Source organism: Kogia breviceps, chromosome 4 (genome assembly GCF_026419965.1).
Source record: "Kogia breviceps isolate mKogBre1 chromosome 4, mKogBre1 haplotype 1, whole genome shotgun sequence".
NCBI classification, from domain to species: Eukaryota; Metazoa; Chordata; class Mammalia; order Artiodactyla; family Physeteridae; genus Kogia; species Kogia breviceps.
The window spans coordinates 40,043,470-40,065,168 of NC_081313.1; the positions used below are offsets into that span (position 1 = coordinate 40,043,470).

At 38.1% G+C, this 21,699-nt stretch overlaps 1 protein-coding gene across 1 annotated transcript in view; it reads left to right on the forward strand.

Moving 5' to 3' along the window:
• The window catches only part of ITGA2 (integrin subunit alpha 2), a 106,804-nt gene that overhangs the window by 50,855 nt on the left and 34,250 nt on the right, over positions 1–21,699 (forward strand). Inside the window, exons 4-13 of the mRNA XM_059062987.2 lie at positions 850–941; positions 4,048–4,162; positions 4,325–4,452; positions 6,809–6,957; positions 11,715–11,865; positions 12,161–12,326; positions 14,679–14,755; positions 17,029–17,167; positions 18,062–18,207; positions 20,020–20,163. Coding sequence (XP_058918970.1) covers positions 850–941; positions 4,048–4,162; positions 4,325–4,452; positions 6,809–6,957; positions 11,715–11,865; positions 12,161–12,326; positions 14,679–14,755; positions 17,029–17,167; positions 18,062–18,207; positions 20,020–20,163 — 1,307 coding nt within the window. The remainder of the gene's footprint in view (positions 1–849; positions 942–4,047; positions 4,163–4,324; positions 4,453–6,808; positions 6,958–11,714; positions 11,866–12,160; positions 12,327–14,678; positions 14,756–17,028; positions 17,168–18,061; positions 18,208–20,019; positions 20,164–21,699) is intronic.

A 21,699-nucleotide genomic window follows, 5' to 3' on the forward strand; every position in this document is an offset into this window, starting at 1 on the left:
TCAGAATTCTAGAGGACCTTTAGGTAAAGATGAGAGAAGTTGAGATTATCCTTTAAGTGTGATTATCTTCTTTGCAGTAGAGAGTGTTGGGATCTGGGTTGAGTTTGGAGGCTTGAGAAGAAGGGTGGAGTTTTAAAACAGGTATCCTGGGAAATGGGGGATAAACTATTTAATAAAACTTTTGAATACTCACCCCTAATATATATATTTTTATTATTTTAGAAATTTTATGCATATGTATATATACATATGAGCAGATGACTTAGCATAATTTATGTGTATACACATATACATAAACAGCATAATTTTATGTATATGTATACCTGTATGTGTATATAAACGTATACACCTTGGCAGAGATTAGAGGATATGAGGAAAATAATGATATTATTGAGAAGAATTTCAATGTTCAGTAGCTCAAGAATGGATACAGCAGATTATGCCCTATTTGAGTGTGAGAGAGAAGGTTGGAGAGATTTATCTATTATTTTACATGCTAGTGTCATGATTTCCTTTTAAAGTTCATTCACTATTGCTTTGAGCCAGATTCTACCATACGGCATTCTTTGATAACACTTTAAGGATATTTTTTTCCAATCCAGAATAAAGCTTTAGCTGGAGCCACCATGACCTTTGCAGACTCCACCCCCTAGGGTCACATTCTGCCGATGTGATCACATATTTAAATGAGCTACCAGATCACTGAAGGCATCTCATTTCCATGCACTTCATTATATAACATGAGCACTAAATTCAATGCTACATGTAAACCTGAGTGTACATTGAAAAAAAATGGCTTTAAATAAATGATGATTTAACCACTCTTAAAAATCTTCTCCCCTTTGAAAGCTTCCACGAGCATTTCCAACGTTACTGAGATGAAAACCAACATGAGCCTTGGCTTGACACTGACAAGGAACGTGGGAACAGGAGGATTTCTTGTGAGTGTTTACTTTTCAAATCCTTATTCCTCCCAAGAAAGTATGAAGTCAGTGTCTTCTCACCATCCCTCCTAGCAAACCAAATCTTGAGGTTTAAATGTTTGAGCTTGATTTTTGATAATACATGCTAGATGGAGAGCCAACATGAAAGAACAATGTGTTGATATGTAGATGTCTTAAGATATTTAGTAAAACCATTGCCACAGAATGTTTTGGAAAAAGGGGTCAGAAGGAACACCGATTCTTTACCCTTGGAAAATGTGCTTTGTATTTGTCGATAACAGCAGAATTCTAGCTCTCATTTCTCCTTCCTGTAGGAACATTCAGGATAGGTACTGCAAATTCAGAAAGTAGGTTTCAAAGCTACAAAGTACTTTTGTTTTTAATCATTTCTGATAATCATTGACCAGTCTGATATTATTTAAGGCATGGCTTGACCTCATCTTATTTCATGTTAATGTGTACTCTCATTTAGTTTCTAGAAAGCTGTGAAAAGACCACCACAAATCAGTAAAAGAGAATGCCTTATTTAACAAGAGGTCTGGGGACAATTAATTGGTGAATAACTTGCATATCCAAGTATACTTCTGAGTGAATTAAAAAGTTAATATAAAAAACTAGAAGAAAATGGAAGTTTTCTGAAAGAGAATAATTTCTGAGCTTGGGACTAACAAAAATATAACATAGAAAATTGTTGAAAAGATGCAACTGTAAAAAAAAATGAAAACCATCACACACCAAAAAAAAAAGAGTTTAAAGTCAAACAGAAGCCCAGTCTCATTTGATATTTCTGCCAGTCCATGTAGGTGTAACCTAGTTGTATAGCCCTGTTAAAATAGTCTTAGAAAGCTTACTTTAACTTTACATTGGTTATGACATGCTACATTGATATTGCTAACTTAAAAGCCTAGGTGTATAACCAAATTACTCTAAAAATGTAATCAATTTTGAACAATATCATTGTAATTTTTACTGAGAGATATTAGAGAGACCTTGGTACCACTAAATGAATTAAGTGTTGCTTATAATATGTGTTAGATCAATGCATAAATGAATATTGCAGTGAATCTTCCTGGTTTATGTTCTTCTGAAGTCTTTATCATAAGGTTGCTTTTTTGTCTTTTTTTTTTAAGTTGAATAAATTAAGAAAGAAAAACATATTGAGATACAGGGATTACAGAATGTGCTTCAAAATTTTTAGTCTGTAGCTTCAGATTTTTAATCTGTAACTTTATAGATTTTTATATGAAAAATAAAACACTTTGTAAATCTTATTTATAAAATAAAATTGCAAGAGTATTTGAGAGATTAACAGTCAATGTAGCAAGTAGAAGGAAGGAGGGAGAGAAAGAGAAAAAAAAAAATGGAAAAAGAAAAAAGCCAAAGTCTTCTCTCCGTACCTAAAAGGTCAAAATCTTAAGATATTCTTAAGAATTCTGTGGAAAAGACTGACAATCATCACATTTTTTTTTTTTTTTAAACTTCTTAAATTCCGGGCTTAAAACAGGAATGTTGTTCTGGCATTAACAATTGGCATATTCTAATTTCAACTCCTTAATGCTGTTTTCCATTGCTTTTAAATCAAAAAAATCTCTTTTTAATACTTCATGAGTTAGTATTTTTAAGGGTGAATAATATAAACCAACTTGGGGGTGGGGATATAGGAATCAGTAGTTGGTATCTTATTCGGTATACTAACACAAGGCATCAATGGTGATGTCCCCCTAACTAATTGGCAAAATGAACCAGTTTTATAAGGGAAAAACTATGCCTTGTTCACTGAGCATGAAATATGACCACAGCTCCTTCTCCTTTGAGCTACCAACAATTAAAGTGGGTCAAATAAGTTCCCTTTCATTCTTCCAATCACTTTTTGCAAGTCCACACTTTTCAGTTAAGTTTTAATAATTGGTCAACAGCTTTACATAAGGTTAAACTATATAGATTTGTTTTTAAGATCATCACTAGACTTCTCTTCCCCATTTTTTCTCCTTTCACATCTAATGATTGGAATATTATTTAATCTAATGTTTCCCACGTGATTTTAATGATGATTTAATCAGGAGTTCTTGGCATTCAAGGGCTGCTGAAAGGGAGAGCTTTGAGGTCAGGTCAGTGGAGATATTAATAGTTGGAATATGATGTGCACAAGGAGACAAACGCCAGCTTTGATAACTGAAGGTTCTAGGGGCCAGAAGTATGGGGTTCTGAAGTCCTCAAAGCAATACTTTGATAACTACAAAGTTAAAAACTGGCAATTCATGAACCTCCTTTGTGTTTGTTTAGCATGTAGAGTGTTTCAGGTTTTTGTTAACTATAAATTTTCACACAGAATTCTCTCTTTGACTCTCCTTGAGAATTTGGGAGGTCTGGCCACACGGGGTCTGTTTCACACCAGCCGGCGGGCAGGAGCCACAGTGGTCTGCCCTGCACAGAAAGCATGGGCTCTTCATTCACCATGCTGTCTACACCTGGCTGGAGCTCTCTTCCAGGCTGCCTGCCTGGCCCATGGGGACATGAGGACTTATGGTTTCTGCTGAATAGTATAAATGGAAGGGACATGAGGAGACCTATGTTCAAGGAATAACAATGATAATGATGCTGGCTAACAATTATATATCCCTTGCTATTTACCCAGCACTGTTCTAAGTGTTTTATAGCTATAGACTCATTTCGTCTTCACAGCAGCCTTAAGTTAGGAGGTCTGATCATCCTCATTTTACAGATGAAGCTGCTGAGACCCGGGTATCTGAGAGACAAAAAATGAACTTTGCACGCATTTTTCTCCCGGGTGTTCTCTGGAAGGACAGCACCCCTTTTGTCGAGCTTGGTGGGTGACCTAATGGGCTCCTTCCTACACTGACAGTCCCAGTGCTCTGGTCCCCAAGACGCCTGTAACCAGGCACAGCACATCTGCCACCCTCTCCCTCCCCTTCTGTGGGCTCCAGTGCACTTTCTCTCAAAGGCAATGTTGACTTGTTAGTTTCAAGAGTTGACGATTCCTAGAGTCTTATAAGAGAATAGAAACAGTCCTGAGTTTCACGAATGGCGAGGTGGAGGGTTAACATTTTCCATGTGTTTTGTCATTGTTTTCATTTCTTTTAAGACCTGTGGCCCCCTGTGGGCACAGCAGTGCGGAAGTCAGTTTTACACAACCGGGTTATGCTCTGATGTCAGTCCCGATTTTCAGCTCCTGACCAGCTTTTCACCTGCAGTTCAGAGTAAGTTATGAATGTGCAGAGGGTCTGAGCAATGCCTTACATTAAAGGAGGGGAAGAATTTTATCAACAAGTGCCATCCTTTTTTACTTTGTCTCATTTGTATGTGGATGTGATTTTGCCTTACCTATGGATAATATGTGTCTTTCATCGTTTCCTGTGTAGCCTGCCCTTCCCTCATAGATGTTGTGGTTGTATGTGATGAATCAAACAGTATTTATCCCTGGGATGCAGTAAAGAACTTTTTGGAAAAATTTGTGCAAGGCCTGGATATAGGCCCCACAAAGACACAGGTATGGACCTCCATTATGTATACACTAACCCACAGCTTTCGTTCTGAGAAAATATCATTAGAGATGAGGTCTTTATCTTTGCATTTGTCAAATTCCCATATTAAAGGCATTTAATGGTAATCTTGAAAGTTAAAGTTAACTGAAATTTGTGCTACATTGAGCTATTCTATCTATGACTTCCCCTAATGCTAGTCTTTAAGCTTGGATTTCTATTCCTGATTCAGGCATCAGATATGTGGATAGCATCTTAATCCTCTTTAGTTGCTTATTTTTTCCTCCACTAACTCATGAACTAATCAATACATTTAGAAATCCAATACGTATTTTTTTTTACACACGCTTGGACTAATGACTTTCTTTTACTTACTCATTACTGGTGAAAAAATTATCTTTGAATTTTTATAAGTAAGTTCATAGACAGCATAATTCTACCATTTATTATTTTATAGTCTTTTGTCATATTCTAGTCTAGCCTTCCATTTTTCACACAGGACAAGTCTTTTCAATACTTTTGTATAACATTTTATGTTTTAAAGAGTCTTTAATTTGGTTTTCTGTCTTCCTGAGGTAGGCAAGCAAAACTCAGGAGCGGAAACATCATGCTTTTATAACGCTGAATAGCATTTTTAAAGTTTCGGGGTTTTTTCTTTCTTTCTTTCTTGTTGGATCTGCTATTTCGTGGGCCATCCTGGTTGCATCAGGACATTGATCCAATATCAACAGGAACCAATTCACAGAGTTACTAGTTCCTGGGTTGCATCTGGTGCTCCAGGGGCCAACAATTGTTGGAACACTTTTTTAAAAAGCTTTCTAGTTATCTGTATTGAAATTTGCTTTTCTGCTTCCCTATACAGTATTATAAAATATTGTTATATATTTTCCCCATGGACATTGCTTTTCAATACCAAGAGGACATTAGTATCTGTCAAAACTTTGGAGGTTTCACTGTGGGCTTTCACCAGAAAATAAAATAAAATTTCTGTTAAATAAGACTAGGTATAGTACTGGTTTCTGGATAGCATCACTGTTAAGGTCCCTCATAAGAGAAGTTTTCGTCTGGATCTGCTTATTTTCTGTTTCTAAATGGGTTTCCCCCATAACGTGACTTATTGTATTTAATAGTCTCTGTGGAATTCCTGGCCTTCCTCTTCTATCTAACAATCCCGATGCATCTTCTTCGTCTCTAGAGATGGTTTTACTCAGTATCTTTGCTTCCATTCTAAATGTGACATTTCTATAAGCCCTACTAGACCACATTTCTTTAAATCTTCCCTTCCACCTTTATCTTTTGCACATAGAAGTTATGGGGCTGTGTCAGGGGGTCACCATTCTCTTCCTATCACCTTAGATTTTTGAAATCCTTAGAGTTATTTTTGATCCTTTCCTCTCTCTCAAATCTTACATCCTATCCTAAAGAGGAGGGTTCAGTAATATATTTTTTGTCACTTTTCCAGTGCCTAGTTAACTGCCTTCCTAGAGAAAGTCGTTGATTGAACTCAGAAATCCAGGCCTTGCCCTTCCCACCTTCCTTACACACTGACCTCTATTTCAGGGACCCTTTTACCACTGATCCCTCATCACCATTCCTATTCTGGAAGCCCCAAATCCTAGGCATAGAGGGTGATCTCAGTGCTGAGAACAAGGACGTTAACAGAAGTGTCTGACCTCCTTGATCTGAAGGATTAGGGTATGTGCCCAAACATCTTGGTCAGAAGTTGTTCTGCCTCTTGGCCCTCTCAAATAAGACTCTCTCCAATGGCATTTTCCCTGAAGACCAGAAACTTCCTGCCCTAAATGCACATGTAGCAGCTTTCTTTCTAATATCTGTGATTAGAGGAAATCCAGCACAACAAAAACATTCATGTTGACCACATTGATTAGCACATCACTTTTTCTTGTATTCAACTATAATTCTTTGTTTATTATATAATTATCCTCATTGATGAGATGTTCTCTTCCATACATGACTGCTTATAATTGTTTACATGTTTATATCCATTGGTAACTAGAAAATCGATTTATATCATTTGAATCTTCTTGTTATGAACTTAATTCTACTATTCATCCATATGGCAGTGCTTAAACATCTACAACTATTACTCTTGAGAACCAAATGGTACACAAATGGCACATTATCTTGCTTGTCAATAAGTACGGCTGCTCTGCACTGATGGCCTCTGACCAGGAAGTTATTCCATTGGAAGAAAAATAACTATTATTAAGAAGAAAGTTGGAAATGATTCCCTTAAGCTATCAGCCCATGTCTAAGTGCACTTTCGATTTTTATTATATTGGTTACATAGGAATGACTTATAACTTAATGACAAACCTGTAATAAACTTCTTTTCTCTTGAAGATGGGGTTAATTCAGTATGCCAATTATCCAAGAGTTGTGTTTAACCTGAACACTTTTAAAACCAAAGATGAAATGATTAAAGCAACATCCCAGACATCCCAATATGGTGGAGACCTCACAAATACATTCAAAGCAATTCAATATGCAAGGTAAGTTATGATGCTAATAGGCCAATATTTTGATAAAATAGAAGTGTCCATAAGTAATAAAAAGGAAAGACAAAGAAAAATAAATATGTGTTACCTACACTTAAATCAGAACTAGTAGAGAAGAAAAGTCTGAACATTCTGTTACTTGAATACTTTGAGAAGGCAGTAGGGAATGAAATTTTTAAATCTTTGATTTCTAGAACTTTTATAAGATATTACATAATTTTTAAAGGTTTTACATGAAGTAAGTACAGTGAAATTAAAAGACCTTAGTTTAAGTTGGCAATGGAGCAGTCTGCATTTATTTGTTAATATTTATCAAGGCCACAGACGACTTGATCTAGTGGAGCACTTCATGCAAATTTAGAAGGGCCATAGATTCCTAAGTGTTAATGACCTAGAAGTCTGAATTGAATCGAAGGGCTCATTCTACTTATAACAGGCTGGGGCAGTGTGAATTTCACAGCTGTATAACATTCTCCTAATTCTTTGCTCAGTGTCTCTTATTTTCTCAGCACTGCTGACTTTCATCTTCACTCCGCTTTAATCAGATACCTTTACAAAAAATGCTAAATATTCTCCTAGTGTTAAAAAAGAAATGAGAACTGTAGTTTCACCTTCCCTTAAACCTACTTCCTGCCCTTTTTCATCGAGTTGTGAGTTCCTTCCTTCCACTGCCATAACTCCTTGAAAGAAGTGTCTATGCTCCTTTCTCCACATCCTTGAAACATATGGCTCTGCCATCAGGTAAACATGGTCCTGCCTCAAGCCTCATACACTTTAGCTTCCCTGAACATTTGACAATAATGAGCCCACACTGCTATTTCTACTCCAGTTGCCATGACACTACACACTTCTAGAAAACCTGCCAACTTTTTGTCAACAAGTTTGCATCTTCACTGGCTCCTTTTCCTATTTTTTCTTCACCAAACAGAGCCCGCTCTTTTATAGCCCTGTTCTCCTAGGCATTGTATCCATTGTATACACATGAGCCATCAGCCCCGCCTGGGTTACCCCATTGCTTTGTCATTAGCCCTGACCTCTCTCCTACAATTCACACAGGCATCCAGCTGATGCTGAAAATCCTTATTTGGAGTGTTGGCTCACTAATCAAATTCAGTGCATTCTAAACTGGCCTTACTCTTTTCCCTACCCCTCCTCATGACTCTGCCATTTTGATTCATGTGTCCACCTTTTCCCCTAGTCATTCAGACTAAAAACTTGATGGTTTACTTTATTCTTTCTGCTCTTCCTTAGGTCACATATCTGGTCAGTCACCACATCCTGTCCTTTCTTTTTCTGAATTTCCTATTTCATCTGTCCCTTCTTTTTTCAGTATATTCTGTGTTGTAGTTGCTGCTTCTATCAACTGCCCACTCTCCCTATATATCTCAAAAGTAGATTCCCTACAAGAGAAGATATGATTGGTTTGGTTAATCTTTTTTGTCCCTATTGAGATGTCCTTTGGAGCCAAGCCATCTCAAGGGCTGCTGGCCAGTTGCCATTATGCGAAGTACCCTTCCTGTTCCAGTGAAGTAGACTTAGGGGAAGACTGAGATGACATAGAAAAATGGCCTAGTAGGAGTTAGAAACAGCAGAGGGCCTGTATTTTTCACAGGGAATGTGGGTGTGGCATTTTTCCCTGGAAAGAGCCTGGGGCCTGGCAAGCTTCCTTCTCGAGGAGAATGGCCACTTTCTGTTAAAATGGGACTCATATGGCTTTCATGAGCTTTTCAAAACTTTGTTTTTCTCCCCAGCATCCGTGTCTCACCACAATTTCCCAAGCTAACAGGACTCTTTCCATTGTTAGGAGAGTCACCTAACTTCTCACACCTTCTGGAATTTAATTACTTCTATTTCTTTCTCTTTTTCTTCTTCCTCCTTCTTCATCGGTTTCTTTACAACAACAAATAGAATTCCAATATTATTTTAGTAAATATTGCCATTTTCCATTGATCTTATCTGGGTGCCTACACTTACAATTTACTGTTCCAAGCTCTGCAGGTAATCAAAACTAAATGAGGCATAGTTTCTACCCCCAGCAAACTTATAATCCTACATGAGCTTTACTGTATGGCATAAAGATTATAATTCACTCAAAAATTATTTGATGTGAGTACAAGAATTCAAATTTGGCTGAGAAATATGAAATATTTTTCCATATTTCTATATTCTGCTATATAGAATACAAAAAAAACTTTAGGAAATAAAATGATAGTCTCAGTTTTACACATGTTGAATTTAAAGAGCTCCTTACACTTTCGGGTGAAAATATTCAATTCATTGAATACACAAACTTGAAGACAGGAGGGATGATTGGAAGCAAATATAGACTTTAAATTGTCATCATGTAGGTGGTGGTGGTGAACCTGTATGATGACACCAGAAAGAATGTGCAACAAGAGAATCCAACAGACAGAAAAAAAAGTTGTTGGACAATTTGTTAAACACCTAGAAACAAAATAAAGCTGAATCCCTGCCTCACTCCTTGAATCAAAATAAATTTCAGCCAGACCCACCAATTTAAATCTAAGAAAATGAAACCATTAAAAGACTATGAGAAAACTTGGGTGATTAAAGAGAAAAGTCTTAGAGATAAGTCCTTTTAAAATACCATGTCAAATATAAAAGATACACACGCAAAAGTTAATGGATTTGATTATATCAAAATATAAAATTTCTGTACAGAATTAATATCACTAAAATTCAAAAAGTGATTAATGAACTGACAATTATTTACAATATATATGACAAAGGATAATTTTCTTTATTAACAGAAGTCTTACTTGTCAGGAAAGTGATGACAAGCAAAGAAAAATGGGCAGAGATAAAGAAAAATCAGAGTTCACAAAGGAAGAAATATAAATGGCTAATAAACATTAAAAATACTCATCATCCTTCATAGTGAAAAAGTACATATTAAAATAACAATTATACATTATTTCTCACTTATAAGAGTATCCCAGATTAAAAAGTTAATAATTCTCATTGTTATGGAAAGGAGGTGGAGAAAATTGCATTCTTGTACACTGATGGCAGTATAAATTGGTGGAATTTTTTAAAAATAAATTTATTTATTTGTTTGTTTTTTTACTTTTGGCTGCATTGGGTCTTCATTGCTGCACGTGGGCTTTCTCTAGTTGCAGCGAGCGGGGGCTACCCTTTGTTGCCGTGCATGGGCTTCTCATCGTTGTGGCTTCTCTTGTTGCGGAGCACGGGCTCTAGGCACACGGGCTTCAGTAGTTGCAGCATGCGGGCTGAGTAGTTGCGGCTTGTGGGCTCTAGAGTGCAGGCTCAGTAGTTGTGGTGCACGGGCTTAGTTGCTCCGTGGCATGTGGGATCTTCCCAGACCAGGGCTGGAACCTGTGTCCCCTGCATTGGCAGGCATATTCTTAACCACTGCGCCACCAGGGAAGCCCTAAACTGGTGGAATTTTTGAAGAGCAATTTAGTATTTTATTTATCAAAATTTGAAATGTGTAAATACTTTGTCTAAATAATTTCTCTGCTAAGATTTTATCCTACTGACACATTCGATAAAGTATGCCAATATAGATACACAAGGACATTCATTATAGCATTATTTGTAAAACTCAAAATGGCCTAAATGCATAATAATGGGAATTGGTTTAATAAACTATAGTTCCTCAAAATAATGAAATATTATGTAGCCATTAAAAAAGGAGAAGTCTGGGCTTCCCTGGTGGTGCAGTGGTTGGGAGTCCACCTACCGATGCAGGGGACACGGGTTCATGCCCTGGTCCGGGAAGATCCCACATGACGCGGAGCGGCTGGGCCCGTGAGCCATGGCCACTGAGCCTGTGTGTCCGGAGCCTGTGCTCTGCAACGGGAGAGGCCACAACAGTGAGAGGCCCATGTACCACAAAAGAAAAAAAAAAAAAAAAAGGAGAAGTCTAAACTAGTGGTTACCAGTGGTGGGGGAGGGGCAACATAGGGTGGAGGACTGGGAGGCACAAAGTACTGGGTGTAAGATGGGCTCAAGGATGTACAACACGGGGAATAGAGCCAATATTTTGTAATAACTGTAAATGGAAATTAACCTTTAAAAATTGTATAGAAATAAAATCAGAAAATCAAAATCAAACACAAAAAGGAGAGTTCTATATGTGCTGATATGGAAAGGTCTCCATCAAAATGGAAAACAACTGCAAAGAATATGTTCCCATTTTTATAGAAGTTTAAGGAGTAGCTTTTGGATATATTTCTCTAGATTAAACATTTTCTAGAAGTAAACATAAATTAATAGTGATTACCTTTGGAATAGTGGCTTGGTGTGAAATTTTTGTTTTACACTTTTCCAAATGCTTTGGATTTCTTTTACCACGTATATTTATTACTTTTTAAAAAACAATTTACTGTTGAAAAAAATAAATGCAGATCCAATGAGTAATGTTTATGACAAGAATGAATATCTTTACCCTGTTGATTAGTTTTAATGAGTTTAATCTTATTAGCAGAAGATAATTCTAAGGATTCCTGATGTAAATACACATACACACACACACACCATGGAAACCATGAAAGTTATTTTTAATGCCAAGCAAGATTTATATTTTTATATGTTTCTCTACAAGCTACGAATAGAATGTAGTTCAGAAGTCACCAGCACTGATAGAGAAATTCTAAATCACAATAAGTTATGCTCAAAGAAGTCAGTTTCATATTTATATTTCTAAACCAGAGGTCCACGTGTTTAGTTTATTTTTTGATAGTGAGTTTTTATTTTATCTGCCACAGAGATTCTGCTTATTCAGCAGCTGCTGGTGGACGACCAGGTGCTACCAAAGTCATGGTGGTTGTAACTGATGGTGAATCCCATGATGGTTCAATGTTGAAAGCCGTAATTGATCAATGTAACAACGACAATATACTGAGGTTTGGCATAGCAGTAAGTGGCTTTTCTTTTTACTTGCCTTTCAGTTGATGGGTAAATATTCCTTTATAACATCACTTCTGAAGACTGCACTTTCTTATTGGCTGTTCATAGCTTAATATAAAAGAATATTTTTACTCTACCTCTGCTTCTTGCTGATTTGCAGTCCTGTCAACGAAGAGGATATGGAAGTGTTACTTGATTTACTTCTCCAGAGGGCCTATTGTGTTCAGAAATAGCCTAGAAAATACTAATAGGAAAATTGAAGTACAACACTAATGGCCTTCTCCCCTCTTCCTCTATTTTCAAGGTTCTTGGGTACTTAAACAGAAATGCCCTTGATACTAAAAATTTAATAAAAGAAATTAAAGCAATTGCCAGTATTCCAACAGAAAGATACTTTTTCAATGTTTCTGATGAAGCAGCTCTACTAGAAAAGGCTGGGACATTAGGAGAACAAATTTTCAGCATTGAAGGTAAAAGAACTCCTTCTTTCCAGAATTTTCTTTCAAATTTTTTTCAAGAAAACAAACTTATGTTTACCAGGTTGTAAGGGAGGGAGGGACAAATTGGGAGATTGGGATTGACACATACACACTACTATACAGTATATAAAATAGATAACTAATAAGGACCTACTGTATAGCACAGGGGACTCTACTCAAAACTCTGTAATGGCCTATATGGGAAAATAATCTAAAAAAGAGTGGATATATGTATATGTATAACTGACTCACTTTGCTTTATACCTGAAACTAACACAACATTGTAACTCAACTATACTCCAATAAAAATTAAAAATAAAATAACATGTTCTTCAAAAACCTTAAAAAAAAGAATTCTTTATTACCACATACTTGTTCTATTAATGTTAACTTATATACCTTATATAAAGAGAACTCCTAAATAGCATTAGTAAGAAAAATAGACAAAGAATGATGAATAGAGCTTCCCTGGTGGCGCAGTGATTGAGAATCCGCCTGCCGATGCAGGGGACACGGGTTCGTGCCCCGGTCCGGGAAGATCCCACATGCTGCAGAGCGGCTGGGCCCGTGAGCCATGGCCGCTGAGCCTGCGCGTCCGGAGCCTGCGCTCCGCAATGGGAGAGGTCACAACAGTGAGGCCCGCATACCACAAAAAAAAAAAAAAAAAAGAATGATGAATAAGTAGTTTATAAAAGATAAAATACAAATGGCCAATAAACATAAGAAAATATTCATAAGTAATAAGTAATTATTTTAAAATATAAATGAAATCAATGTTACTTTGTGTCTAAAAGATAACAAAGATTAGTAATGTTTAATCTTGGAGAGATTATGGGGAAGCAAAAAAGCTCATACACTATAAGACTATAAACTGTATAACCTTTTGGGGTGGCAACTTAGTAATAGCTAGTGTAATCGTAAATAGTTTTTACCTTTCCATACTGTAAACAGTTTTTGTAATCATAAAAAATTTTACCTTCTTACACTGTTACATAATTTCTGAAATTCTTGAATTTGTTTGCAACAAACGTGTGCTTTTTTTTTTTTTTTTTTTTTTTTTTTTGCGGTATGCGGGCCTCTCACCGCTGTGGCCTCTCCCGTTGAGGAGCACAGGCTCCGGACGCGCAGGCTCAGCGGCCATGGCTCATGGGCCCAGCTGCTCTGCAGCATGTGGGATCTTCCCGGACCGGGGCACAAACTCGTGTCCCCTGCATCGGCAGGCGGACTCTCAACCACTGCGCCACCAGGGAAGCCCCAAACATGTATACTTCTAAAATTAGAAAAATACAGTGAAGATTTTTAATAGTTCAGATTTTGAGAAAACATTTTACTTACCAGATCTACAATAATTTACTTCTATGGCCTTGGAAAGTCTAGTCTCTATAGAAATATCATGTGTTTAAGAGCTCACTATAAGGAGGACTAGAGTACAATTCCCAGTTGGTAAAAAGTCTCACATGACCCAAATCCTGGTTCCAGATGGTTAACCCAAATAACTCTCATATTTTATTGAGCACGTACTATGATCCAGTACTGATTCAGAATCTGAATCCAAGGGGATTGTGTAAATTAAGTATTAATCCCTATAGTCAGATCCTTATCTCCTGATTATCCACTGGAAGGGTCTGTCTAAAAACTTTTATTCTTCTCTACATTAATGTGGCAGTCCAGAAATTTAGCTTCCTTTTTGCAAAGATTAGTGAAATGTAACCACTTTGGCCACATGTATGGAAAATGAGTTCTAATTGAGTCTTATGGTGCTAGTGTCAGAGGCAAGCACATATGTAGAATTTGGACCAACTTCCCAATTGGTAAAATTCCTACTCAGTCTTGAATCCTAGTTCCTGAAGCCTAATCCAAATATCTCTCAGCACAGTCTTCACTACAGAGCAACTGCCTGGCTCCTCCAAGTGTATCTGAGATATATGTGCATTTATTACTACAAATATTTAAAAGCTAAAAATTCAGTTAGGTTCTTAGCAAGTAATGATAATTTATTTTAAAAAGATAATCATGTCAGTTTTCATCTTACCTCATCCCCTATGCTGAGTGTTCTCTGGTACCAGAAATTTCATAAGTATGCCAATAAAAACATTAATGTATGATCAAGATTAATGCCAACTTCAAACACTACCTCAGAAGCATTGTGGATTTCTACATCTGTTAGAACACTTCCTTAGAGATTCCTCCCTCTCAGAATCTGCCAGCTCTATATTTTTGAGTGGACATCAGAACACTTTGTGTGTGTGTGTGTCTGTGTGTGTGTGTGTGTGTGTGCACATGTGTTTGAAAATTTTATTTAAGACTGATAACAGTGATATGATTTTTGAAACTGTTTCCTAGGTACTGTTCAAGGAGGAGACAACTTCCAAATGGAAATGTCGCAAGTGGGATTCAGCGCAGATTACTCTCCTCAAAATGTGTGTATATCAGATAACGTTTGCCTTAATACTTCTGGGTGCAGTAACCCCATACTAAAGTGGGGGAAACAGCTATCTAGTGATCAGCAGTCCTCACTCCTAGTCACAGTCATTTAGTTTCTTTGCTCTGCTGGCTCATCATCTGAAAAACAGAGGTTAATAATGCCTTCCCTTCCCTATTTCACAGGGATTTTTTTATGGGGAAAAAATGATAATATACAAGAAAGCTTTTGAGTGCTCCAGGGAACAAGCACTATATTAATTCAAGGCATTATCACTGCAGGAATTTTCTTGATATCAATTAACTACCGGAAAAATTTGTTAAAAACACACACTCTTGTCATCACTGTCGTTGAATTCTGAGTTGCCGGCGTATCTTTTTTCTAAGAGCAGAGACAGAAAAAAATAGTTGAAAAAGTAAGGAGTTAGGAAAAGAGTGAGATGGGACATCTTCTTAGCTCAGGGAAGTCCATTCTTTCTTAGAAACATCCATCTCGCAGGCCTTCTGATTCTAATTCTACTCAGGATATGAGTGCAGTAGTAATAATAGTAAAAGAGGCAAAGAGGTGACACTGGGAAATGCTCAGGGAACTATGAACTCAGAGGATTTGATTGACAGAATAAAGGACCAGGATCACCTTATTTCTCTCTATAATAAAAGGTGCTAACGTTTTCTGGATCACCAATTGTTAGAGATTAAAGTTATGGGTCTTTCCCTCAGAAAAAATCTAAGTGAACCCACACAGAGAGAATTTTTCACACAATTTCCTGACGCTTTGTACACTCCCTGAAGCCCCTTCCTGTACCCAGATTCAGAGTCCTGGATTTATGACAGTCATTCACAAAATTTCATGGTCTCTTATTCTCAAAATGGGACACATTATTTCCCTGTTTGCTATTTTTTAAAATGGCTTTGTCTTTTTCATTCCAAAATCATATCTTGATAAACCATAATGGTAAAGAAAATGAAAAAGAATGTATGTATAACCAAATCACTTTGCTGTACAGTAGAAATTAATTCAACATTGTAAATACTTCGATAAACTAAGTTTTAAAAAATTAACAAACCCCCCCCCAAATCATATCTTTGATGTTTTCTAAGATCTAAGATCAAAAACTTAAAAATAAGAAGTCCCGTCCTGACCAACCCTACCTTCTGTGATGACTGAATCGAATATTCAGATTGGGTTTTGAGTCAGTCCTGAGTGGCTTGTCCTCTTTGGCCCTTCCCCACTGGTGCTGACCAATGTCAGTCATTCTTCTCATATCGAGTGTCACAGCTTCAGGTTCCTTTTGTAGCTGTGCCATCTTCAAATAGATGGGATAGGATAGAGAGGATTAGAGGAACATTTGAGAAGGAGTAAAGATGAAAGAGAAAGAAGTTGAAGATAGACCAGGTCAGAAGAGGGCCAGCACGTCACGTCTGGGGTAGCAGCGCCCACCTCTCCTCCTCTGGCAGCAGCACTTCCTGTTTCTGGAGCATGCCTCGTGTCCTGAGCTCTTCTTAGGAATATGCGAGGCTGGAGGCTCACTTCTGACTCCTTTCTAAAGGCTCACAATTGTTTGGCATTTGCAAACACGTGCCTTTGCTTGGAAATTTGAAGATAGCTATGTGCCCCTCCTGTGCTGTGGGACAGATTTATCTTTAAAATGTGTTGTACTAAACAAAGCCCAAGGTAACATAGCCCGTGGGAAGGCTTTCTTTCCAGCACAAAACATATCAAAACAATTCAGAGATATATCAACACACAGTCCGTTAAAAAAACAGAATTCAGCTGGGTGAATTTGAAGATCTGAGCAGCTTTATTTAATGATTCATGAATCAGGCAGCATCCCATCTAACAAACAGAAAGGAGCTCCAAGGGGCAGTAGAAAATGGAAGGCGTTTTACAGGCAGAAGGGGAAACAGTTGTATTGGTTCAGGCAAGGTCACCTTCCTGTAGGGGACAGAAGGGCTGTATCGGGTGGATTACCTCACTAAGTGCTGACCAGGAAATTCCAAACTGACCAGTTAAGATCACATTCCTGGGAGGGGGGGTGGCGTTTGAATTAGGTTCGGTATTAAGTCTGGGTTTGGTGACGTGGACTTGGCACAAGTGTTTCCATTTTTGGCCTGTTGTCTCTTTTCTTTTTAGCAATTTGTATACATTTTACTTCATCATGCTTAGTTTTTTTTTCTTTAAATTTAGACCATTTGTTTCAGTGTTTGGCACACACTACACTCTTATGCTTTACAGGTGATGTCAGTGCTTTTCATTTTTCAATTATTTTAGGATATTTTGATGCTGGGTGCAGTAGGAGCTTATGACTGGAGTGGGACTGTTGTCCAGCAGACATCTCATGGACATTTGATCTTTCCTAAACAAGCTTTTGACCAAATTCTGCAAGACAGAAATCACAGTTCATATTTAGGTAAGGCCTAGCAGCATTTGGCTCAGCAAATTTAAATCCCATCCTTTAAACTAGCGTCTTGTTGAATCTCAGGGTCAGTTCAGCCAAGTGCTTGAGCTGTCCTCTAACTGTTATATTTGTTACACATATTTCTGTTGCCTCTTTGCCAGTCAGGCCTTAGCCCGTAACTACTCAATGAAACGCTGTGTATTTGACTCATTCATCTCTTCTGGCTGTTCCAGCAGTTGTTATCCCTGGGACATGATTGTGTTTCTCCAAAATAGAAATAGTTCCTAAGAGTCAATACAGTAAGTGGTCGTCTTCTATCAATTTGGAGTTCCCTGGTCTTTTTGTTCGTGTAATAAGCAGCCACCAATTTCGAGCACCTACTATGGGACAGCTCCTGAGTCGGCTGTTCTATCTACGTAACATTTAATCCTTCCAACTAAGCCTTTGAAGGAAATATTATTATCCTCCTTTTTCCTTGGAGAGCCAAAGAGGTTAATTACTTGCCTGCAGATATAAAACTTACTAAGTGGCAAATCCAAAATTTGAACCTGGGACTGTCTGACTCCAAAGCTTATGTTCTTTCCACCGTGCAAATTTCCATCTTTTAAATTCATTTAGTTATTCATTCAAGAAGTATTGGTTGAGTGTCAGATTCATGAGCGGCTCATGGGGACAACCGAGAATCTAGGGCCAGCTTTATAGGGAGATGGCCCGCCTCCACTGGCCAGTGCTGGTGGCCAAGGAGCAGAAGCAGGTTATCTTAGAAAAAGGAGGACGTGCACTCAGTAGCACCAGCAACTGTGTGTCACGCTAACGAAGAGGACCTCTGATCATCTCTGCTAAAGTCACAAGCCTGTCTGGCCAAGATATTCAATGGTACCGACTCTGTGACCCCTTCTCTCCTAGGTTACTCTGTGGCTTCAATTTCTACTGGAAAAAGTGTCCACTTTGTTGCTGGAGCTCCTCGGGCAAATTATACCGGCCAGATAGTGCTGTACAGTGTTAATGAGAGTGGCAATATCACAGTTATTCAGTCTCACAGAGGTGACCAGGTAAATTCCATTGTTTAAGAAGATGAAATTAATTTCAGGGGCAACAGGACAGGTGGGGAGTTAGTAGAAATGGAAACTAACATTTAGTGAGTGCCTATCCTGTAGCTGGCTCTGTAATCTGTGTTTACTTGAATATTCCTTAAATCTTCACAACAGTACTGAGATCTACCATCCCCTTTTGACAGGTTACTGAGGGTTTAACTACCTTTCTAAGGCCACATAGCTTTCATGGGTTGAAGCTGTCATTGAAGCCCAATGATGACAGGTACCTAACCGGTGCTTTGTAGGCAAGTCCCTACAAGGAGCCAAGGATCTGGAGGAGAAATAAGGAGAAGAAGGGAGCAGGATAGCATTGTAAAGACTGAGCTGCTACATCTGGGCTTGTCAAGGTGTCCTGTGGCTTTGACATTTCTAAAAGTAAAACAACTCCCTTCTCTGTCACTTGCTTCTGATGTGTGACGGTTTGGTAGTCAGAACCTGTGACGCCGCCCCAGTCATGGCCCACTAGAGCAAAGGCCAGCTGATAGATTCCTATTTCCTTGCGAAGTAGTTTTGACTCATGGACTTAGCACATATTTGAAATGATCATCACTGAACTCTAACAGCCAACAGAAAACTTTCTTCCTTAAATCAGAGAAATCGACTATCCACAGATTTCCCTTCTCTGAGATTAAATCTGATCCACTGTCTCTATGGACTTTCCAGGAGTAAGAAGATCTGAGTCTTTGACTTCCTTGACCACAAACCAGCTATGGTCACATACTTTTCCCTCCTCTTTAATATTTTAAAGAAGGGTGCTTTTATTTTGAGAAAAGTAATGCAAGTGTTATGGAAGGAATCATTTCTTATTCATTTCTGAATCCTCAAGAGGCATTCACATTGGCATACGTTGAACCTTGGCTGGATGGAATGGTGATCATTCAGATTCCCAGCCTCTCATTTCCTTTTATCAGCAGCTAGTTCTCTAGCCCAATCTATCTGGGAACTACTCTACTGACCCAGATCATGCCATGGACACTTACATCACTCGTGCTTTCCCGCTCCACTCCACCTAGCAAATTCCTTGCCATCTTCTAAGATGCAATTCAAATAATACTTAATCTTTCTAAGCCTTTCTGACTCCTGTGCACTCTGATCACACAGCATTTGTTACTTGCCTCTATTATAATATATTTTACCACGGAAGCACAATTATTTGTTCCACCTCCCTCTTCCCTTGCTGCCTTTGTGTACAACATCACAGAAAGTTTCTAAGTGTTTCTTTTTTTTTTTTTTTTGCGGTACGCGGGCCTCTCATTGTTGTGGCCTCTCCGGTTGCGGAGCGCAGGCTCAGCGGCCATGGCTCACGGGCCCAGCCGCTCCGCGGCATGTGGGATCTTCCCGGACAGGGGCACGAACCCGCGTCCCATGCATTGGCATGCGGACCCTCAACCACTGCTCCATCAGGGAAGCCCTTAGTGTTTCTTAAATGTGGTCTTTTACCCACCAGCATCAGAAGCACCCGGAGTGCTTACTTAAAAGACTGTTTTCTTGATCACCCCATGGGCATGGTATCAGAATCTCTGGAAATGGGTCTCAGGAATCTCTATTTTACAAATACTTTTTTGGTGATTTTTGTGCACCGTAAGGTCTAAGAACCAAATGTTAGTTTGTGATACAATCGGAGAGAAGGGGCTATGTTATCCATCTTTAGGTACCTAGCACCTTACAGGCAACGAATGCTCGATTTTTGCTTGTTGAATGAGTAAACAGAAGTTCAGCGTAATACTAGGAGTATAGGAATCCTAAGGTTGATATGCTTTATTACTCCAGATTGGCTCCTATTTTGGTAGTGTGTTGTGTGCAGTCGATGTGGACAAAGACACCATTACAGATGTGCTCTTGGTAGGTGCGCCAATGTACATGAATGACCTAAAGAAAGAGGAAGGAAGAGTCTACCTGTTTATTATCACAAAGGTAAAAAAAAAAAAAAAATTATTAAACTGACTTCGTTTGATGTGCTTTAGTATTGGTAAATAAAAGTTAATCTGCATTTTTGCAGAATTAAGAAAATTTATTATTGAATGATAATTTTTATATAGAATATGGTTTATTTATTTATAAATTTATTTATTTTTGGCTGCGTTGGTTGGTGCTCACGGACTTTCTCTAGTTGCGGCGAGCAGGGGCTACTCTCCGTTGCGGTGCACGGGCTTCTCATTGCGGTGGCTTCTCTTGTTGCAGAGCATGGGCTCTAGGCGTGTGGGCTTCAGTAGTTGCAGCATGTGGGCTCAGTAGTTGTGGTGCACGGACTTCGTTGCTCCGAGGCATGTGGGATCTTCCTGGGCCAGGGATCGAACCTGTGCCCCTGCGTTGGCAGGCGGATTCTTAATCGCTGAGCCACCAGGGAAGTCCTAGAGTATGGTTTATATTTCATCATTTTGAGGATGTCACCATTAAGTTATAGTTTTAAAAATCACATTGACAAGCATAAATTAGAGCTTAACGTATAGTGCCCGGCCGTTTTCCACGAGGTCTTTGAATACATATTCTCTTTACAAATAAAGTCATTATAAATGCACATTGTTTTTTGAAATACATACATACACACACACACGCACAAACATCTGTGTATTTCCCAAGTATCTCATTCAATTATTCTTCTTTGTTATAAAGGTATAACAATTACAGGGCAAAGCTACCTTGTTAATAGTTTATAGTGGTAAGTACAAATTTTACCAGGCACTTTAGAAAACCTCCATATATTCCTGGATGCTTTCTACAGTAGTTTGTCAGGAAATTCCATTGCTTAGTGTAACATTTAGGTATATATCCAAGTCTTGGAAATTCCAGCTCTTGTACATAAAACTAAGCATACTGTAACGTGGAAAAGCCCAGTTTTTCCAACTTGCAGACTGAACTCTCTAAATCCATGCACATAAGTATAGAGAACTTAGTGAAACCAAAATTAAGGGCACAGGTTGATGTAGAAAATTAATGACCAGATACAGAAAGGATGGAAAAATGGAAGCTAATAGTAATATAGTAAATATTATATTTATCTGTTGTGACATTTTGTCCTACCTTATTTATTTAAATTAATGTAAGAGTTAACCCTTTATCAGAAGCAGTTAAAACAATTTTAAAGCATATAAAGAATGTGCACTTGAGTATTTAATAAGGGAAGAGCATATCTACTGGTTTGGAAATTGAACAAATCCCCAGTTTCTTAAATGTTTCTTGCTAGTCAGTCTGAATTATCATTAATTGTTGAAGGTGAGAAGATCTTCCAGTATTTTACCAGACTCAGCAACAAATTGATTTCCATAAGGTTATTATAGAGGAGAAGGAATCAACACTGGCCCAGTTTCATGGGTGAGAAGCATTGCTTTCTTATGAAGTCATGAAATATTTCCATTCTTGATTTCAAAATCTGAAGGAAAAAAATGCACGACTGTCTTTCACAAGAAAATGTCTTTTCTTTGGCAGGATTATTCAGTGTTTCTTATAATG